The sequence below is a fragment of the Schistocerca piceifrons genome, chromosome X (genome assembly GCF_021461385.2).
Source record: "Schistocerca piceifrons isolate TAMUIC-IGC-003096 chromosome X, iqSchPice1.1, whole genome shotgun sequence".
In the NCBI taxonomy this organism is placed as follows: Eukaryota; Metazoa; Arthropoda; class Insecta; order Orthoptera; family Acrididae; genus Schistocerca; species Schistocerca piceifrons.
Window position 1 is genome coordinate 741,956,259 of NC_060149.1, and position 14,401 is coordinate 741,970,659.

Sequence of the window (14,401 nt, forward strand, 5' to 3'; positions counted from 1 at the left end):
TTTAATATTGCTTCACACCTGAAACAGAAAGTTGGATGTTGGGGTGGGGATAGGAGGGGGAGGGGGTGGGAGAGAAAGAAAGAGAGGGAGGGGGAGATGGGCAGACAGAAAGAAAGAGAGAGGTGTGTGTGTGTGTGTGTGTGTGTGTGTGTGTGTGTGTGTGTGTGTGAGAGAGAGAGAGAGAGAGAGAGAGAGAGAGAGAGAGAGAGAAGAGTTGCATGCACCTGATTTCATGTATGTGTATGCCCTTTGACGTAGTATGCATGGGAAATAACTGGATTTTTGTGATTAGTACATTGTTTATGTGCAAATCTGCTGCTCAATGGAAGTAGAAATTGTGGTATAGCAATATGTAGTTCAGTTTTAAAGGCAGCCTTGTGCCTATGCAGCAGATGCTGTTTGGGGGGAGCCCACGTGGCTGTTTCCCACATTATGTCATGTGTCATCTGGCATGCTACAGCACTTGAGCACATAGGGAGAAGCTGAACGGTATGCCAGACTGTGATTCCATCATTATCCATTTCCATGAACCAATAGTAATAAAACTTTGTACTATGTTATTGCACAGAAACATGAGTTAACCACATAAACATCAATTCAGTATCTTTCATTGTTTTGGGGGTATACAAATTTCCTTAAAATACAAAATTTACAGTACTTAAAAACAAATTACAATTTGCATGTTGTTAAAATGTATGTGGAGTGTGTTGGAAGTGTACACAAAAAACGAATTTTAAATTGTAGGCAATTAATAACATGTGAGTGTGTGAAATAATGTTGTGCAGTTATGGAGTGGGTCACATATCCTGAATGAAAAGAAAAACGTGAAAACAGTAGGTAATTATATTTGAAAAGTAATATGTTTACATCAGTCCATGTTACAAGTAGAGACATGGTTGTCTGAAGTTCATTTCCTAAGGAAATAATATTTTGGCAGTTAACACATACTCTATTTAAAAGTTATCATTGGTCAATTTGAAGATTTTCTTTGTTAGATGATAATGTGTACAACTCTCACTGACCATCACTAGAATAAGCTGATTAGAGACAAGTGCACTCCCACGTTCTGGAGCTAGGAGATGTAACCGCACTGGAGAAAATGATGGGAGTCATAATCCAGTCATCCTTTGGTAGTGGTAAGATATTATGGAACCAACCTGCTTAGTTAATCGGTCTCACCCTTAGGTCAGGCTGTGTAAGCAGTGAGAGGACAATAAAAATGGTTGTATTAATTTCTGGAAACCTTGTTCATCATACTTCCAGTGTTCCATAATCATAATGTTGCAACAATTTGTGTTTTGTTGAGAATAACGAGACTGAAGTTAGTCTGATGTGGACATATACAATGATATCTGATTAGGATGATTGTTCTGATAAGTTATTTTGATGAAGTGAAACAGGACTTTATTACTATATATTGTAACTTCCCATGGTTTGTTATGCAGAAGTCACTAAGCAAGAAACTGTGTGGGGGCATAGCAACACACTGAACATCATCAAGTGAAATTTTAACTGTTTATAAACAGACAGAATCAAGATTTAGCAACAGAAGATTGTGAGTTTGATATAGTGACTGTTAATGTGAATGTCACATGTGGAATTACAGCTGAACTTTAAGTAGAAATTCTTGAATAATGCACCAGAGATTTTTAGTTGCAATAAGAGTATGGACTTTGAAGCAGTTTTGTAATCTGCCTGTTCTTAGAATGCACACAATTCATTCTTTAAAGCAACTATTTCAAGTATTTGAGAACCTAATCCAGAAAAGTACAATGTGCTTTCCGCTACTTAGAAGTAAATGTAATGCAGTCTAGGAACACACGCAATGCAGTCATAGTTTTTCACAGCTTTTCCAGGCTGAGTAACTTTGTGCACCTCCATCAACCAGGCAGCGGAAAGTGTAGAGTTTATTGAGGAGAGTGAAACTATCTCTTGCAGCATTACAGCCACATGATATGACAGCCATGCCCCAGCATGCTAAGTGTCTCATGCATATAGTGGGCTGCTGTCTTTCTGCAAACCATTATCTGCAAACCTGTATCAAAAAGTTACTAGGACACGTAAAGAAATTACACATTAATTCCTCCAACTTTCATTTAAGCAAATCATCACATTGTTATGTCTCATTGTTCTTGATGAATTAACTGAGCACAGCATTTCATTTGGTTGGATATTTGGACTTTAAGGTAATACTCTAAAATCTACAAGGAAATTTATGGACCTTTAATGACATAAATATTAAATTTTTCTATTTCAAAAGACCAATGAATGTAAGTGTCAGTAATTTTCCATGTGCATTATTTGTCAGATACACCCATCTTACAGTCTTTGTTACAGGTGATCCACAAACTGATGGAAAGTTATTTATTTACTAATTATTTTTCATAAGCTTCACAGTTTTTATCTTTTGTACCACAATATACATTTGCATAGTGAATGATTTGGCACATGTTTCTTTGAGGTCAGAGACTCTTATGCAGGTAAATCAGGTAATGAAGAAAGTTAACAGTCAGATGTATGCTTATACTTCAACTGTTTCAGTGTTTTACTCCCAGTTCAGAATTCACTAAGATAAGTAGAACAAGTGTCTCTAAACCAGACACAGGCTAGTCAATGTACCATATAATCGATATTCAGTTGCCAAGCAGATTCAATTTCTGGCACCTGGAAATCACTGTGACTGCTGTCAAGAGATTGAAAGCTGATGCAAAAAGGTTTGTTGGGAGGGCTACCAACAGACTTGTGCCAGACATACCAGAGGTACCTCAAGTATTATCGTCATCTGTGTGAACTGTCTCATCTCCAGGAAGTACAGAATCTCGTCAATATTACTGCGAGTGGCATAACAGTGGTAGGTCTAGGAGCCTTGTAGAAGGTACCCACAGACCAGGGTGTTACACCTATCCCCCAAACCAACAAGTTGCAGGTGCTCAGTTTCCCACTCAAACGGAGTCTGCAAGTCACACTTCAGTTGTTTTGGGAAGACTGCTATATGTCCCATGTTGGGAGGGTAGGGGATGGGGTGGGGGTGGGAGACTAGAAAATGTAAATGGTAGATGTTTGTTAATCACTGGCAGTTCAACTGTATGGCAAATAATGGACCAGTTAGGGAAATAGCGGCAAGGGGTGGGATGCCCCACCTGGCATCTTTAACAGACTGTTCCAGCAGCCACTGAGGGATTAGCTGGCAACCAGCTGCAGATTGTGGTGCAAGTTGGGACAAAGGATGCCTGTTGTCTGGGCTTCAAAGTCACAGTTGGATCATGCCAACAACTGGCCAAGAATGCTAAGAAGGCCAGCCTTGCTCATGGAGTTTCAACAAAGCTCGCAATTCCCAGCACTCTCCCCAAAACTGATCTTGGACACCTGGTTCTAAGTCAAGTTAAAGGACAGAACCAGAGACTTTGAAGGTTTTGTGACAAGCTAAGAGTTCCTGGCCATGGGGTTGAGAACTGTAAGGTTCCCCTAAATGCATCAGGTATGCACTACACATATGAGGCTGCTGTCCTGGTTGCTGCATGACTGGGGTGCACACACAACCACCAAAGCATCTGCAAAAAAAGTACTTGATTTTTAAGTACTCCTACAAAGCAGTGGAGATTACATAATACTAGGCACAGCAAACTGACTGAAACTAGAAATCAGTAGAAGTAAGATTTCTGGGTGAATATACAGGATGATTCAGATGCCACTACCATTGGGTTTTATGCAGCCCACAATGTCTTCAAAAACCACATACAAGATTTTCTCTTGCTCGCTACACACAAAAATCTTACAGAATAAATGAACAGATCTTTTTGTAGGAAATTTAATGTAGTTAAATTTTGTACTGGGTTAAGTTTTTGCTAGAGGCCACAGTTTTTGAGTTATTCAAGAACAACATATTTGAAAGTAAAGTTTATACCCCATAGCTGCAAAATGTCTTTTGACCTTGTGGCTGCAGTTCTGAGCCTGTTCAGAGTTTTCCACACAAGCTGTCCTTCAATGAAACCAGTAGCTAGATTTTCCAGTGGTGTCATCCAGTAGTGTGAGATCATCAGCATAAATGAAAAATCTTCACATGTTATTAGGCGGGGGTTGATTGTCGTATAAATATTAAATAACAAAGGATCCAAGACACTGACCTGTGGTAACCCTTTCTTTTGGCCACTCCATCGACTGCACTGTCCTTGAAATTCTATGAAAAACCTTCTGTTTTGAAGCAGATCTTAAATTATTCATGTAATATGGTAATCTTTAGTTATTCCACACATTTTGTGCAGAAGTATCTGATGGTTGATTGTTTCATAAACTGCTGTTAGAGCAATAAATGCTACCCCAGTGACCCTTCTTGTCTCAAAGATGTCTTTAATATTCTGCGGTAGATTTAATATCTGTGCTGTACAATCTTTACGCAGTCTATATCCAGCTTGCTGTGGGATTAAGAGGGGCTCAGCTGCTTCTAAGAGTCTATTATGGATCATTCGTTCAAAGATCTTGTTTGACATAGATGCGAAACTGATCCGTAACTTGCTTCAGAATGGCAGCTGCGCAAGAGCTCCTCCATAACCTTTAGATCCAATAATTACTGAAACAATTGTTGAAGACAGCACCTTTACCAACTTCAGCATCTGATATCGTCCTCTCTAGTTGTTCTTGAGTATATGGTTGAGAAAGATCGGTCAGTTGCATATTTTAGTTAAAGACTTATGAATGCATTGGTGGTTTACCATTCTGAAGCAGGATATTAACTATTTGATCAGCAGAGACATAGACAGAAACAGATCTCTTAGTCAGATCATTATTTAATCTCCTCAGTAGTTTCCATGCTTTTGACTATTTCTGGGCATGTCTAGTTCTTCCATGAGTTCTATCCACTTCTCTTGTTTGACTTCAGTAATTGAGTTGTTGAGGTGTTGGCCAGCTAGAGTAGTTTCTTCACTCCATGGGTCTTCTTCGAAAAGTTGAAGGTATTTCTTTAGTTGTTGCTCTATGCTCAGAGTACATCCCTGTACATAACAGGTTCTGCAAATTTGATTTTAGTCATCCATGAGCACTGTACTATTTCAACAAACTGATCATAAGACTCAGGTGTGGAGACTAGTTAGGTTATCTTCTGAGCCAATGTGGATTTGAATTTCTCCCGATTGGACTTTCTAAGATTAGACCCTCAATGGAATGGTACAACCTGTGGTCTCATTGCCACCGGCATATTATTGGTTGTGTTGGGTGTTTGGGACATGCACACATACAAGCTTTGCACATTGCCCAGCAATAGAAAAGCAACTGGAATCACTCAATAGAGGAAAGTCCACTGGACCTGACGGGATACCAATTCGATTCTACACAGAGTACGCGAAAGAACTTGCCCCCCTTCTAACAGCCGTGTACCGCAAGTCTCTAGAGGAACGGAGGGTTCCAAATGATTGGAAAAGAGCACAGATAGTCCCAGTCTTCAAGAAGGGTCGTCGAGCAGATGCGCAAAACTATAGACCTATATCTCTTACGTCGATCTCTTGTAGAATTTTAGAACATGTTTTTTGCTCGCGTATCATGTCATTTCTGGAAACCCAGAATCTACTATGTAGGAATCAACATGGATTCCGGAAACAGCGATCGTGTGAGACCCAACTCGCCTTATTTGTTCATGAGACCCAGAAAATATTAGATACAGGCTCCCAGGTAGATGCTATTTTTCTTGACTTCCGGAAGGCGTTCGATACAGTTCCGCACTGTCGCCTGATAAACAAAGTAAGAGCCTACGGAATATCAGACCAGCTGTGTGGCTGGATTGAAGAGTTTTTAGCAAACAGAACACAGCATGTTGTTATCAATGGAGAGACGTCTACAGACGTTAAAGTAACCTCTGGCGTCCCACAGGGGAGTGTTATGGGACCATTGCTTTTCACAATATATATAAATGACTTAGTAGATAGTGTCGGAAGTTCCATGCGGCTTTTCGCGGATGATGCTGTAGTATACAGAGAAGTTGCTGCATTAGAAAATTGTAGCGAAATACAGGAAGATCTGCAGCGGATAGGCACTTGGTGCAGGGAGTGGCAACTGACCCTTAACATAGACAAATGTAATGTATTGCGAATACATAGAAAGAAGGATCCTTTATTGTATGATTATATGATAGCTGAACAAACACTGGTAGCAGTTACTTCTGTAAAATATCTGGGAGTATGCGTGCGGAACGATTTGAAGTGGAATGATCATATAAAATTAATTGTTGGTAAGGCGGGTACCAGGTTGAGATTCATTGGGAGAGTGCTTAGAAAATGTAGTCCATCAACAAAGGAGGTGGCTTACAAAACACTCGTTCGACCTATACTTGAGTATTGCTCATCAGTGTGGGATCCGTACCAGGTCGGGTTGACGGAGGAGATAGAGAAGATCCAAAGAAGAGCGGCGCGTTTCGTCACTGGGTTATTTGGTAACCGTGATAGCGTTACGGAGATGTTTAATAAACTCAAGTGGCAGACTCTGCAAGAGAGGCGCTCTGCATCGCGGTGTAGCTTGCTCGCCAGGTTTCGAGAGGGTGCGTTTCTGGATGAGGTATCGAATATATTGCTTCCCCCTACTTATACTTCCCGAGGAGATCACGAATGTAAAATTAGAGAGATTAGAGCGCGCACGGAGGCTTTCAGACAGTCGTTCTTCCCGCGAACCATACGCGACTGGAACAGGAAAGGGAGGTAATGACAGTGGCACGTATAGTGCCCTCCGCCACACACCGTTGGGTGGCTTGCGGAGTATCAATGTAGATGTAGATGTAGAATGTTATTACCAACAGACGATAGGTCAGGACTGTACCCACGCCACCATCTGCTGATAGTGAATGATGTGAGTTGTTTGATGTCATAAATTGATGTTAACTGTAATAGCCTGCCTGTTTGAGGACATTTTCACTGTTTTCATCATCATCATCATCATCATCATCATCATCATTATAACCCCATGCTGTACCATGACTGTTGAAAACTCCAATTACAAACATCACTTTTTCTTTATGAAAGTTTCAGGCTCTTCGAAGTCAAATTTTCACAAAAAGTTGTAGTTCTAGGAACATCACCAGCTGAATCAATTTTAGCTACTATCAGAACAGTTTTCTCATGCTAGGCTCCGAATTATTGACATCATCTGCACTGTTTTTAAAATGAAGTAAATGTAGTTTTTGGTGGTTGTACAACAAACAATATTTTTCTCTGGAGTCCATGTCAATATTAATGTAGGAAATTACTGCTTCACAGCTTGGTAGTGTCCAACACAATATTACAGTACAATAATTCTCCATGCACATTATTTATCTCGGTCACTCATAATTTTGGTAGTATCATACATTTGCCTACAGCATATAAGCCTGTTGGTTCTTCCACTTCCACACACATGTAGAAGAGTCCAGATTTCTGTTCCCAGTACAATCTCTTGTTGATTTATATGTGTATAAACTATGTGTACATATTTACAACTGACCTTAACAGCACGTTCACTTCATCAGTTCATTAATAGGGAGTTACTTTGTGTTAAGGTTCAGATCTTTAATCTCATGTTTCTGAAATGTAATGCTCGTATCTTAACAACAACAACAACAACAACTATGTTGCCCTCATCTGTAGGCAAAATTTACCTATAGCTTTTGCTGAGACATGCTACTCCCTAGAGCATGTTCTTTATAGAACATCTGAAGGCATGTTTCCTCTGTTTATCACCACAGAAAGTATTTCTTTATCCACAAAATGTAAAAGAAATTTTATGGAGGCAATGAGCATGTTTCCTTCTTCTAACAAGGTCACCACATACATTTTGAAACAATTATATTTTAAAAACAATAAAATTAAAATAGTACACAAAAAGCAATCAATGACTAGAGTACAGGTACTACAACACTGATTAGTGGCTATACTTACTTAATGACTGATCTGTAACCAGAGAAACTGCTGTTGTTCCTAGGCCTTGAATTAAGCTGCCAATCTCCTGCAAGGCACACACTAGTAGATGCTGACTAAAAAGAGTCTCCTGGTTAAAATCTTTGGCATTCTCTGGATTAAAATCTGTAATTAAATAAAAAGAAGTAACAATAATTTATTTAAATGTTGTAAATCTGGTGAGTGAATATTTACTATCAATAACATTTCTATTTTTTCAAACTATATATAATATACATTGTAATGTAATGAAATAATTGTAATTCAATAAAATAAGTCACTTAACAATTCTACTTTCAAAGCTTTGTTAAAATATAATGTGCTTAAGCAAGTTTTAACAAAATTGTTCCACCAACTTACTGCTGTAATTTACATGTGTGATTCAGATGAAATGCATGCCTATTGCATTTCAGTTTCTTTCTTTTCTGTTAGACTAAGTACAGCAAGATCCCAAAAAGATCAAGCGATACACCTAGAGTTTACATTTTTTTCCAATAGTTTTCAGCACATCACAATTTTTCTATGTTCTCACAGATTTCAAGCCTTTTCATAACAAAGCTCTGGCTGTAACATGTTTATTTCATTCATAAACAGCACATGTTGTAAATACTTTCCTCATAACTGCCAATAGATGGATTGAAAACGAAGATACAAATGTGTGGAAGGCCCTAAGTCACAGTTCCAAAATGAAATGTGAATTTCAACTTTTGCACTTAACTATTAACTCTCAGAAACAAATACTGCCATTCATATTTCCATGTCAGTTCAGGAACGAGTTATCCCTCTCATTTTTCAAGTGTACTAAAGTAGTACACAGTCTCCTCCTCCTCTCCCTCCCCCCTCCCAATACCCTCACACCACCCTTTTCCTGGCTGAGCATAGGAATCTTCTGTTATTAATTTAAATATTAAAACTTAAAACAGTTAATCTTCTCCTTAAACAAAAATGAGCAAATTAATAAAATTTTGACCTTGTTCTTTTCATTATTGAAGGTAACAAAAGGGATCCCAATACCATATAGAAAGCAATAAAAGGGATCCGAATACCATATAGAAAGCAAATATTTTACAGTTCAAAAATTGACAATGACTTGAACTAAAATTATTCAAGGGAGGACCTACAGAAGCACTTTAGAAAAACTTATCAGCCTTTGAATGAAGAATTTTTATTTTGAGGGCAAATCTAAATTATGGACTGTACATTTGTCAAATCAGGTGAAAGATGAGACTACCCAGCCATTGTGTACACATATGCAAGATATTGGGCAAGTTGTGTAATACAAGAACAAGAAGAATCACATCTTACTCCTTTGAATCTTTAGACCAGTTTATTTCTGTATTGTAGCCTACAACATGAACTTCTGCTATCATTTTTGGCATCATTAAATATCACAGAGAAACAAGCACTAGTTCCCATGCAACTTTGCCTTTCAGTTAGGAGTAATTTAGCACTTTGACAAAATGCCTCTAGTGCTTGGGCAAGACTATGCATACTGCTCTACCATACTAACATAGTTCAAAGAGTTTTAGAGACATAACTTCAGCTTCAAGGATGCATTGCTTTCAGTCTGACTGCCTAGAGCATAGGAAACTTCAGACATACAGGAGTGTGAGTCATATCACTACACAGAGGTCTCCTAGTACCAGTTTGCCTACAATTCACACTTTTCTGATAGATTATAATAAACTCAAGACACTTCATTCATTGTGGGTGCTCCATTCCTTAACTAGGAAGCAAATGACTATCGTGCAAACAACTTTTTAATAAAATATTGAAATTGTCTACCTCTTTAAAAGAATAATACTGTTACACACAGTACAAGCTGATTTTATTATGATGGTGTTCCAACTAGCTCACAAAACAAGAAGTGGATATTTGAAGATGAAAGTGCACCTATTACAAACTCAAAAGAACAGTCTGTTGCAAGGGTGATGGGTTCTGTTTTCTTCACCATAAGAGGAGTATTGTAACACAACTCACTCTCTGACAAAGAAGAAGTTGCATAAGCACTTAGAAAATCATTAGTTTTTTTCACGCTGTAGGTCTAAGTGTTGCAGAAGAATATTATGAATTGGAATGTACTGTCAACAAACCTCTCTGCCACAACTGAAATGCTTTTTTAAACAGAAACAGTTGTGAAGCCTGTTATTCCATCTTCACACATATACACACTGCTGTACTAGACCTATGTATAAACTCTTGAAGGTGCAATAAATGCAGAGAAAGTATTTGAAAAAGTAAAACAAATGAGGCTGTATTGTAAAATGCAGCATATAGTTCTGATGTCTCATGCACCTATATTTAGACAATTTTTATATTCTTAAATAAATAAATTATTGTAAAAATTGCAACACGAATGAAGATGCATTTGAGGGGAATAAATTTTGTATCTCAAATTAGGTACATGACAGTATACAAATGATTAGGTTTACAGAACTGAACACAATCTCTTACTCTGAAATCCAGTAACACACAAATCCTCACATGCAACTTGCATGTGGTGTCTCTAAACCTAATGGTATGGAATTTAAGAAAGACTGCTTATATCCTAGGGGAAACTCCCTCCATAAGGTTTGTAAAGGAGTCCACAAAATGTAAACAGTAGTTGCTAGATGATTGTATTGAACAAATCCCTGGCCAACCATAACTGAGACATGTCCAATGACCAAGATGCTGGGCAAATGTGAGGACCTCTCAAATGGCAGAGTTTAGCATAAGAACAGGGAGCACTGCTTGGTCCATTTTCGTGCTGCCTATCTAAAGTCTTCTTCACTTTTGGGGGTACAGTGTTATGTACATTCTCCGAGTTTGGATTTGTAAAAGTAATTCTTCCTGAGTCTTGCAATTTTCACAATTGAAATTATAGTATTATTTATTTCTACAGCCTTAAATAATGATACAGAAGTTAGCAACAAAATAAGGTAGTCGAATAAAAATTATGGACAACACTGTATTTAACGTTATATGGAAAATAATATTGTAGAATAATATTGCTTAATCTTACCCATTGAATTCATTTGTTTCACTACTATATGGACAAGATCTTTGCATGCTGATGCCTGTGATTTTTCTCCCAGCATTTTTCCCAGCAGACTACGCAGAATGAAGTTTATACACTTGCGAGAGTAAACAGCATCAACATGTGATGAAGCTGCTTTAGGGTTTGCAACCAAATCAAGAATATGTGCCAGGAGAGTAGGCAAGTTTCGCTCCAACCACACACTGCCCATTGTCTGAACAAACACCACATATGCCTACACAAGAAAAACATGAATTAAACAGAATATAAAAGACAGTTCATTCCTGCAATAAGTTATCTACAATATGAAATTAGTAATCTACTCGCCAAATGTACCATAATATAAATCAAGTCAAGGAAATAAATCTCTGTTTTCTAAAATTAGAGATCTCTTAATGAACCACAAAACTGTTTAAAGTATCCTGAGTATGGGTATTTATTACAGCTATTTCTGATCATGTAAACTTTTTATGTTCCCTACATGTGCACATGTGTGGTGCACGCCTGCATCCCCCCCCCCCCCCCCCAGCTAGTTTAACTAGATTTTTTAGCCATATCTGGTGCCTGACGATGAGACAACAATCTTGAAATCAATTGCACATGAACTGAATATCAAAACAAATACAGCTGTATGGAAATGTTGACACTATTACTTGAATAAAATAAACAACTGAAAAATGCCTACATGGATGTCCTATCCACAATGAACTCCAAGAAAATAAGTTACTTACTCAGCATGCAACAATCACACTGATTAACAAATCAACACTGTGGCACCTATTCGAGAAATGTTGGATCAACATGTGCACTACGACTATGAAAGTTTCACTCTGTGCGGGTATTCTTGAAGTAGAAAATTTCCTACATTTTGCTGCTCTGTTCTGGATAGGGAAGACAAGAATGAACATAAGCTTTCAGTGACAAAGCATGTTGCATTTCTCTGGAAAAGTTAACTGGCACAACAACATAGTTTGGGGAGCACACGGTCATGAAAGATATTCTAAAGTTCGTGTGCCCTCTGCGCTCCCTTAGAAAACGTATGTTCTATTCCCCTCGCTCTTTCTTCCACAGAGAACAGTCTTCAGTCTTTCAACACTGAGTTTTTCCACAAATGCAGAAGAGACATTGAAAGCTTCAGTTATCAACTACACAGTGCAAGACTGGACTGGCACTAGATAGCAAAAGACTTTTTGAATAAGATATTTTTATGGTGGGTTAGGTAACACGGACTTCAAGATTTGGCACTTTACATGTGGCCTCCTTGTTTCTACAAAATGCTATTGCACTGCAGGTAATTTACTTGGCATTGATGGGTAAAACTGAGACACTGCCCACGGCTAATACAAGAGACTGAAGAAGCAGGGCAGTTCGGGATGGCCCAGGAGAAGTTACGGTAGAGACTACACACTGATATGGCAAATACTGCCTCCATGTGTCAAGGCAGTTATCATATGCTACAGCCAAGTAGAGGGACCAGAAGCATAGCAGAACAGCAGAGCTGCTGCAGCATGGGAGTCCAGATTTTTTCACACCTGACCTGTGGCTCTGTTGTGGCTTACATGATAAAAACTGATGCTTTAGCATAAACAGGGGTGAGCCAAGCCCACATTAGTATTACCCATTCCTAAACAGAGGCACTGCAGTCTATCAGCTGAAGGGAGGCCTATGATGATCTATGAGACTATATGGATCACCTGTCTCAACCTCCAGACTCTGCCGCTGCTAGCTGCAGCCCTCTGCTAGTGCTGAGATCAATGCTGTGGATTTGGCACCATCCAATCAGTAGGCCACCTGGTGGCCTACAGTTTGAGCTCAGGGCAGTGCACCCACTCAGCCACTTTCGTTTGTACGGGCAAACACACCTTGCTGCCTGTCTCCATTTATGTGGACAGACACAGCTGCTGCTGCTGCTGCAATCCATTTCATCCACGCTGAGTCCAAAACACCCCTTAGTGTGCAGGTAGGGAGCCTCTAGTCTGCAGTGTCCCCAACTGTCTCAGCATCTTTGCAGAGTCACTGTTGTCATCACTCCACCAACTGTACAATGCTGCACACCACCGTGCCACCTACTGATGGCTGCATCTCTTCGCAGGCTACCCACCATTTACATCCACAGCATGTTGGCCTCTCCAAGCATCATCACAAGTGTTGTAGCTGATGAACAATAATCTGATATTTTAACAATGATGTTTTCATGACAATGTGTAGGACGACAAACAGGCATTCAGTCACAGCTCCTCTGCTAACCCATCCAGGGTGGTAAACTACTGGCCTCCAGGCCTCTACTAACACAGTTCATCCACCAACCACAGAGGCCTGCTATGCTGGCCTCTACAGGGTGAATCAAAACTATTGATTTGAATGAATACAGGAGGTATAGAACATAAAAACAAATATAGTTAGTTATGGTACATATGGTTCCTGACAGCAATTTCTGATGTTAGGGACAATTTATGCAGGAAGTAGTTTAGTGTGTTAATTATAGCAGTGAAATTCACAGGAACTGCTAGAATGCCCGACCACTTGCTCGAACGCATGCCATACATCATTGGACCACTGACTGTCATGTCCGTTTGAAGATTCCTGGCACGTCCACAATGATACCAGCAGTGACGGCAATTCTAGCAATGAGATCTACTTGTGTGTCCACAATGGCTTCATAAACCAGTTGCTTCATACACACATATACTTATACAGCTACATCTACATCCATACTCCGCAAGCCACCTGACAGTGTGTGGTGTAGGGTACCTTGAGTACCTCTATCGGTTCTCCATACTATTCCAGTCTCGTGTTGTTCGTGGAAAGAAAGATTGTCGGTATGCCTCTGTGTGGGCTCTAATGTCTCTGATTTTATCCTCATGGTCTCTTCGCAAGATATACATAGGAGGGAGCAATATACTGCTGGACTCCTCGGTAAAGGTATGTTCTCGAAACTTCAACAAAAGCCCGTACCGAGCTACTGAGCATCTCTCTTGCCGAGTCTTCCATTGGAGTTTGTCTATCATCTCCGTAATGCTTTTGCAATTACTAAATGATCCTGTAACAAAGTGCACTGCTCTCTGTTGGATCTTCTCTATCTCTTCTACCAACCCTATCTGGTACGGATCCCACACCGGTGAGCAGTATTCAAGCAGTGGGCGAACAAGTGTACTGTTACCTACTTTCTTTGTTTTCGGTTTGCACTTCTTTAGCATTCTTCCAATGAATCTCATTCTGGCATCTGCTTTACCGACAATCAACTTTATATGATCATTCCATTTTAAATCACTCCTAATGCCTACTCCCAGATAATTTATGGAATATAGCAGTTGCTGACCTGCTATATTGTAGCTAAAAGATAAGGGATCTTTCTTTCTATGTATTCGCAGCACATTACACTTGTCTACATTGAGATTCAATTGCCACTCCCTGAACCATGCGTCATTAGTTGCAGATCCTCCTGAATTTCATTACAATCTTCCATCGTTAC

General features: G+C 39.3%; 1 protein-coding gene across 1 annotated transcript in view; it reads right to left on the minus strand.

Annotated features, from left to right (window-relative positions):
• Window positions 1-14,401, minus strand: part of LOC124721176 (HEAT repeat-containing protein 5B) — a 478,541-nt gene that overhangs the window by 133,564 nt on the left and 330,576 nt on the right. The window contains exons 9-10 of the mRNA XM_047246010.1: window positions 10,915-11,164; window positions 7,893-8,036 (exon numbers count right to left, since the gene is read on the minus strand). Of these exons, the coding sequence (XP_047101966.1) occupies window positions 7,893-8,036; window positions 10,915-11,164 (394 nt within the window). The remainder of the gene's footprint in view (window positions 1-7,892; window positions 8,037-10,914; window positions 11,165-14,401) is intronic.